This window comes from Lycium barbarum, chromosome 10, assembly GCF_019175385.1.
Source record: "Lycium barbarum isolate Lr01 chromosome 10, ASM1917538v2, whole genome shotgun sequence".
Lineage (NCBI taxonomy): Eukaryota > Viridiplantae > Streptophyta > Magnoliopsida > Solanales > Solanaceae > Lycium > Lycium barbarum.
Genome location: NC_083346.1, coordinates 113,626,364 through 113,634,883, shown reverse-complemented (window position 1 = coordinate 113,634,883; position 8,520 = coordinate 113,626,364). Strand labels below are relative to the sequence as shown.

At 31.6% G+C, this 8,520-nt stretch overlaps 1 protein-coding gene across 1 annotated transcript; it reads left to right on the top strand.

Moving 5' to 3' along the window:
• Nucleotides 1–3,326: 3,326 nt before the first annotated feature.
• On the top strand, nucleotides 3,327–6,356 carry LOC132614806 (cytochrome P450 71AU50-like). The gene is made up of 2 exons (XM_060329351.1): nucleotides 3,327–4,281; nucleotides 5,498–6,356. The coding sequence occupies exons 1-2, from the start codon at nucleotides 3,397–3,399 to the stop codon at nucleotides 6,110–6,112; spliced, it is 1,500 nt and encodes a 499-aa protein (XP_060185334.1). The 5' UTR covers nucleotides 3,327–3,396; the 3' UTR covers nucleotides 6,113–6,356.
• The last annotated feature ends 2,164 nt before the right edge of the window (nucleotides 6,357–8,520 follow it).

Sequence of the window (8,520 nt, the reverse complement as noted above, 5' to 3'; positions counted from 1 at the left end):
ACAAATCAGTTACAAAAAAAATCATTTCATTAAAGGTAAAAGGGGAAGTTTCAAGTTAAATGATTTCTAAATATAAAAATATATCATTCTTTTTTAGACAGACTAAAAAGAAAAGTGTGATACTATTTTTTGTGTTGGGCCCATGCTAGCACGGGCTTTCATCATCTAGTATAGTACTATATAGAAACGAGAACGCCAAAGATTTGTCGTCCTTACGGCCTTCGCAGGGGTAATATTGAAATTTCATCTCTTTGATGCTTATATGTGGGCACGTGGCTGTTGTACTTGGCTATTCTGTGTATTGCCTTTTTTGTCCTCATTCATTTTCTTGAAATGCCTTTGTGATTGGACTAGAGTGGAGTAGTAATTTTAGTTCATACATATTATATACTACCTCCGGATTAAAAATAGTGTCTACTTAGTCATTTTCACAATCCTTAAGAAAATACTAACTTCTAGATAAAAATAGGTAATTTAACTAAATTGGCCCTAATTAAATAGGTATTGAGATTTGATCACATAACACTTAATAGGGGCGAATTTGAAAAAAACAAGGTTAATTCTTTCTTTATTTGATAAGTGGACACTCTTTTTTACCTAAGAAAAAAAGGCTAAGTGGACATTCTTTTTTATCCGGAGGGAGTATTCCCTCTACCTCAATTTATGTGATACTTTTCGCTTTCCGATTTTCAAACTGCATGAACTTTGACCTACAGTTTAAGATGTATTTTTTCACGAAATTGATATGAGAAAAGTTGCGACTTATAGTGCTTTTCTTGTAGTTTCCAATATATAAATTTTAATCTTAATATATTGAGTTAATCTAATGCGATTTAGCTTCAACATTTAGTCTAATTGACTCCCAAAAAGTAAAAAGTATCACATAAATTGGAACGGAGGGCATAATAACTTTAGCTTGGCACAACCTTTAAGAAATCACCCACCTCTCGAAATTAAAAAGTATTCAAATTATCTTAATTAAATAGTATATAATTTTTTGGTTCTATAAAAATTCATTTATCTATAATAAATATAGTGTTAAAATCTAAAAATGAGTTCAAAATAAGCAAAAGTTTGAAGTAAAAATTCCATCATCAGTAAAAGTTTTTTAAACATACTTATTTGAAATTGTAATTATTATATAAGATTGTTAGTTTATGTGGTTTTTAAGTATTTATTTCATCCACGACTAATTTCTTGATGCACCTTACTTTATGTTTTCCTTTAAAGAAAATCAAAACCCATTCTTTTATGGGTTTAATAAAATAAAAAATAGTTGGGAAAAAATACTTGAAATTACTTAATTAAAATATATTATCATGAATAAGATTTTTTCAAGAAAAATATATTTCAATTTTGGTTTTGGTTTCAACTTTAATTCCTTTGTATGCACAAGCCAGTTTGTTTTTTTCTTCTTTTGTAAAATTTGAATTAAGAAAGGTTTGTGCAATGAATTTTAGTAGATTAACCTAGAGCGTATAAAATGTTATCAAGAATCAAATAATTGGCATCTTTCGGGGGAAAAAGTACACAGATTTTTTATTTTTTAAAAAATATTGTTCAATTACATTGGGAGTGAAGAAGAGGTTAAAACTATATATCCTAAATTTTGATAATTGTATAGTTGTATGAGGTTATATATTATTCATGTTGAACCAAGTACAATCCTCACGTAATTAGTTGTTTTTATCTAATTAATTTTTTTTCAGAACTGAATTAAAAAAAATTATGGACAATTTTATCCCCTTTCCTTTAATATATTTAAGATGCATTACAAATATTAAAAGTCGAAATTATTGAATGGTGCGGTATAGTGTTTGAAAATGAAGGTAGCGTCATCGGTCAATATCAAATTGTTTTTGAAATCTCTTATTTGGTAAGAACGAAAATAATTTCGAAGGTTTATTTTAATGAATATAAGTTTTTTCTTGAATTTTTCTTAAACTAAAGCTTAAATCACCACATTTAACTAGCATACTCCATGACACATAAAATAATGCGCCAAAAATTTATAAGTATCAAAAGAAATTTTCTCTATCTATAAGAATCGCATGCTCACAGGTTCATAAAAAATGCCAAGTTGCAATTATCATAATATACCTTGTTGGGTTATACAGTATCAAATCACTTGTGTCCTTGTGGTATTTTGCAAATTTTCCTGCTAAACTTGCTTACTTATGAATAATGTTTTCTTTTTGAGACTTATCCAATTATTTGGCTAAGGAAGTTTAATAATTATGAAATTTATCAAAAAACCATGATTAATCACCACTAAATTAATTACGTGGTAGAAAAATATAACATAGCATAAATTATACTTGCTTAATTAAATTTTTATTTTTATTTTTATATATTGAGTTAAGCCCGGGCCTCGTGCAACTATTAGTAGTATATGCTAGTTTTAATACATAAATAACTCCCTTCCTAACTAGCAATCCAATTACCCCTAAGATTATTTTTTAATGCTTAAACCAAGCTGGCTTAAGGAATATTTTTAGATGGAATAATAATTAATAACCTTTCTAAGCACATAAATTTGCATTGAGGATTGGAGTCACGTGATCAATTTATCGTTATTGAATGCTAAAGTGAGCGAGGAGACTTTTGTTTTTCCTATAAGATCTTTTTCTTTGCACCACTCATCTCCTTAAAATATCTTTTCTCTCATACTTTATTTCTTTTTCTCATTTTCTTTTTTTTTCTTTTTCTTTTTGTCCTTTCTTTTTTGTCCTTTTGACTACGAAAAAATAAAAATTGTTACAAGAATCTATCACAATTCAGTCACAAATTCAACTTTGTGACCATTTTGTGACAAACACAAATTCGCTGGTCGTAAAAATTTAGTGACAGAATAATAACTCTGTTACAAATGTTTGACGAAAAGTCTGTTTCAATTAGAGAAGGATTTACTAATCGGACATAAAATATCTGACGTAACAAAAGATAAATCCGTCACAAATTGTGACAGACTAGAAATAGATAAGTTTGTCAAAAAATATATAATATTGTTTAAACATATAATAATTAATATTATATTATGATTCCATAATATTTAATAATTTATTAAATAAAACAATTATTAGTTATTATAAAATGGTAATTAATAATTAGTAATTTAATTACAAAAAGTCATATTTCTAAAGTTTTCCTCACACTTTTATACTAACCACTACTTGGGCTAGATATTTCATTGCCTTCAGATGTGAGACGCTTGCGCGCCAAAATTTAGCCATCAATCACATAGACAAATGAAGATGGACCCCAACAATTAATATGGTTGATAGTATTTCAACACAAGTACCTATAGAATTCATTTATTGCACTGCCACCACTCCTAACTTCTTCATAAATATTTGCAAGTTAGGAAGCAAAAAAAACACAATAATTTCCAAATCCATGGCTTCGACATTCTTACAAGTTCTTGCAGTAATTGCAGTGCTATATTTTCTTCAAGAATTACATAACAAATTCATGAAAAAGAAGAAAAAACTTCCTCCTGGCCCAAAAGGGCTTCCAATTATAGGAAATCTCCATATGATTGGCAAAAATGTTCATCAAGATCTTCAACAAATAGCCAAAAAGTATGGTCCTATAATGAGCATGAGACTTGGTGTAATTCCTGTAATTGTTGCTTCATCTCCTCATGCTGCTGAACAATTCTTGAAAAACCATGATGTTGTTTTTGCTAGTAGACCAAATAATAGAGCTATGCAATTCGTCGCGTACGATCAGAGAAATTTGGCATTCGGAAAATATGGTCCTTATTGGCGAAATATGCGTAAATTGTGCACGCTAGAATTGCTTAGTACTCTCAAAATCAATTCATTTCAATCCATGAGAAAACAAGAAGTTACAAATTTTGTGACTTTTATCAATCTGGCAGCTTCTAGTGGTGTGGAAGTTGATATTAGTGCTAAACTTTCTACACTAAGTGCCAACATGGCTTGTTTAATGGTATTTGGGAAAAAATACACGGATGATGAGTTTGATGAAAGGGGGTTTAAAGATGTGATTCAAGAGAGTTTGGTTATAGCAGCAACACCAAATATTGGTGAACTTTTCCCCTTTCTTGATGTGTTTGATTTGCAGAGAGTTGTTCCTCGTATGAAGGAATTGACAAAGATTTTTGACAAATTTTTGGAGAGAGTTATTGATGAACATGTTCAAGATTCTAAGGAGGAGAAGCAAACCAAGGATTTCGTTGATACTATGATGAATATCATGCAATCTGGCGAAGCTGGATTCGAGTTCGATCGTCGCCATGTCAAAGCTATTTTACTGGTAATGTTTTCTTCATCATAACATGAGTAGAGTTGTAAGTCAATTTAAGTTGAGTTAACGAATATTTGTCGATGTGTAAAAAGATTTTCCTAGCAAAATCATCTTTATTTGTTATAGTAGGCAACTTATAGTATTTTCAAAATCACAAATTCCACTTTTATGTAGGGCTACTTGTAGATATTTTTGGATGACTTGACAATTCTTTTACTCCATCGTGTGATATATTCTTAGTTAAGTTTAACTTATATTAACTGAAGGGTAAAAGAAGTTTCACTCGCAGTTCATCTTGATTTATAGTAGCAAGTAACTTGTCTTGTTTTTAAGATTACAAATCCTACTCTTTATGCGCGTTACTTGTAGATATCCTTGGATGATTTTACATGCACCATCCATATATTATTTTTAATAGTAATTAATATCACCATCATTGAAGGCGGTTAGGCCATGATCCCTACATGTATATTAGAAGCCAATCGACAAAAACATGGAGAAGGAGAACATAATTTAAAAAAAAAAAAAAAAAAGAGAGAGAGAGAGAGAAAAGGAGAACATAATGGCTAACCTCTCTATCTGTGTCAAGTAAGTTAGACATCCCTAACTTTGTAGGAAATTTGCTTGAATCCAAAAATTACAAGTAGTGTATACATCCTTACCTATGTAATATCCATACTAATACTTGATCCTATTGTGAGAAAAACTTGACAAACACAACTAAGCTTCCAGAAAAAGAAAAAAAAAAACTTCTAGGAGGACACCTTAACTATGTGCAAAACACTAAACCAAAGTTTGTCCTTTTTTCTGTCTCTTAATTCTAGAATTAGGCATTTGAATTTGGTCCATAAAATGATCTTATTCCCTCTTTAATTTTTTTATGCCGACGGTTTATATAATTTAAATTAAACTCAATTTTAAGTTATACACACCGTTAATATAAGAAATTTTTACAACGTCCAACCATCTTTACCTATTATAGCAGGAAACTTGTCTTATTTTCAAGATTACGAATCAAATTTTAAGGAAGCTTGCCTGTAGATATCCTTTGGAGTGACTTAATAGTGTAAAAAGATCCTTATTTTAATGATGCACATAACTTTTTATGTTAAAATTTTATCCTTCGTAGAGTTACTAGGTAAAAGTACTGATAATATACTTAACTTAGAGTAACATAGACGTGAATGTTATTAATTTAGCAACTGAAAAAGAGCTCTCTATGCAGGACCTGCTAATAGCTTCAATGGACACCTCATCAACAACGATTGATTGGATTTTCTCTGAACTTTTAAGGCATCCAATAGTAATGAAGAAATTACAAAACGAATTGGAGCAAGTAGTTGGAAAAAATAGATTGGTGGAAGAGTCAGACTTGGAAAAATTAGAGTACTTAGACATGGTCATAAAAGAAGGCTTTAGGCTTCACCCTGTTGCACCACTACTGATTCCTCATGAATCCATCGAAGATTGCACAATTGATGACTTTGGTATACCTAAAGGTTCAAGAGTTCTAGTAAATATTTGGGCAATCGGAAGAGATCCAGAAGTTTGGTCCAAACCCGAAAAATTCATGCCAGAAAGGTTTGTTGGTAGTAACATCGATCTTCGTGGACATGATTTTCAACTTTTACCATTTGGCTCTGGGAGAAGAGGGTGCCCCGGATTACAATTAGGGCTCACAATCGTTCGTTTGGTGCTAGCGCAATTGGTTCATTGTTTTAACTGGGAGTTACCAAATGGTATGATGCCAAACGATTTAGACATGACTGAGAAATTCGGTTTAGTTTTAGCTAGAGCTCGGCATCTAATGGCTATTCCTACTTATCGATTGCATGTATAGTTAATATTAGGATGTCTAATGAGTAGGTTATGCTGAGTTGATATTAAGATTAATTAAATGAGTTTGGGCTGAATTTAGGTAGATCATAATGGATTAAGTTAAGTAAATGAGGTAGGTCAATGTCGGTCTAAACAATGATTCATAGCCCGACCACCTTACTCTTACCAAATTTATTTTCTTATAATTTGAGTGAGTTAAAATGGATTGAGTTAATAAATGATTCAAGATTATGTGTTTGTGTTTATATATTGTGTTTTAATCTCTTCTATGGATGGTAATAGGTATAATTTCTTACGGTTCGTATCAGAGTCACCATAATTTGAGAATAAGATCAATACTTAATCTTAAATTTGAGCTTACAAAATTATTCTTGTTGTAATTTTATCGTTGGCAGCGACCATAATTTGAGAATAAGATCAATACTTAATCTTAAATTTGAGCTTACAAAATTATTCTTGTTGTAATTTTATCGTTGGCAGCGACAATTATTTTTCCAATTGTATTTTTATGTTAAGAAAAATTAAATGGAAAGAGGTACACGTTTGTATGAAAGCAGAGCTAGAAGAAGCCTCAGGGTGAATCCATTGTATTGCAAATTTGCATAAACTTATCCATTGTGAGGTCAGCTATTTATTCTTGCAAAAGGGGCCTAACTGGAAGCTAAGTTATTAAAACAATAAACTAAAGCAAGAATAATTGTAGAGAAAGAGATAACAGAGTTCTTATTTCTTTTGAAGGATGAAATACAATGAGGGAATATCTCTATTTATAGGAGAAAATTGACTTGATCCCAAAGTTATTAGCCCTAATATTTCTCTTAAAGATAAACATCCACAATTTATTATAATATCTATAACACTCCCCCTTGGATGTCTATTTTGATAGATAATATGCCTCATTAAAACCTTAATAAAAAAAACCCAGTGGGAAAAATTCTAGTGAAGGAAAAAGAGTACACATTTCTAATAATACACATTTTGGCTTCATTAAAAACCTCACAAGAAAAACCCACTGGGACAAATCCTTGTATGGAAAACAAGAGTACAACATGTATTAACTCCCCCTGATGAGAACTTCAGTCCAAATGCTTGAGTCTTCGCATTCCAATCTTGTGCACCATCTTCTCGAAAGTTGCAGTTGGTAGAGACTTAGTGAACAAAACAACCATATTATCACTTGAACGAATCTGTTGCACGTTGATATCACCATTCTTTTGTAGCTAGTGTGTGAAGAACAGCTTTGGTGAAATGTGCTTTGTCCTATCACCTGTTATGAATCCTCCCTTCAATTGAGCAATGCATGCTGCATTATCTTATGCTGCATTATCTTCATATAAGATTGTGGGTATTTTGTCACATTTCAAACCGTGCATTTTTCTCGAATGAGATGTATCATCGACCTCAGCCACATAACTTCTCGGCTTGCTTCATGAATTGCTATTATCTCAGCATGATTTGATGAGGTAGCTACAATAGACTGTTTTGTAGATCGCCAGGATATAGCAGCACCCCCACATATAAACACATAGCCTGTTTGAGATCTAGCTTTGTGTGGGTCAGATAAGTACCCTGCATCGGCATCACCAACAAGATTGAGACTAAAATTATTAGAATAAAATAAGCCCAAATCGATAGTCCCTTTTAGATACCGCAATATGTGTTTAATTCCGTTCCAGTGTCTCCTTGTAGGAGCACAACTATATCTTGCTAACGCATTAACTGAAAATGCTATGTCAGGCCTTGTGGTATTGACAAGATACATTAGCGCACTAATTTCACTAAGGTATGGTACTTCAGGACAAAGAATTTCCTCATCCTTTTCTTGGGATCGGAATGGATCCTTATTCACATCAAGTGATCGAACAACCATCGGAATACTTAATGGATGTGCTTCATCCATATAAAATTGTTTCAACACTTTTGCTGTATAGGCAGATTGATGGACAAAGATACCATTTGTCAAATGTTCAATTTGTAAACCAAGGCATAATTTTGTCTTTCCAAGATCTTCCATCTCAAATTCCTTCTTTAAATAATCAATTGCCTTTTTGAGCTTGGCAGGAGTTCCAATGAGGTTTATGTCGTCAACATATACAACAAGTACAACAAACTCCGATATTGTTTTCTTTATAAAAACACATGGGCAAATGGAATCATTTGTATAGACTTCCTTCAACAAATACTCACTAAGGCGGTTATACCACACACGTATGGATTGCTTCAATCTATACAATGATCTTTGCAATCTGATTCAACACATTTCACGAGAGTTTGAACTACATGCTTCAGGCATCTTAAATCCTTCAGGAATTTTCATGTATATTTCATTTTCAAGTGATCCATAGAGATGAGTAGTAACCACATCCATTAAATGCATCTCAAGTCTCTCATGTATAGTGAAACTAATGA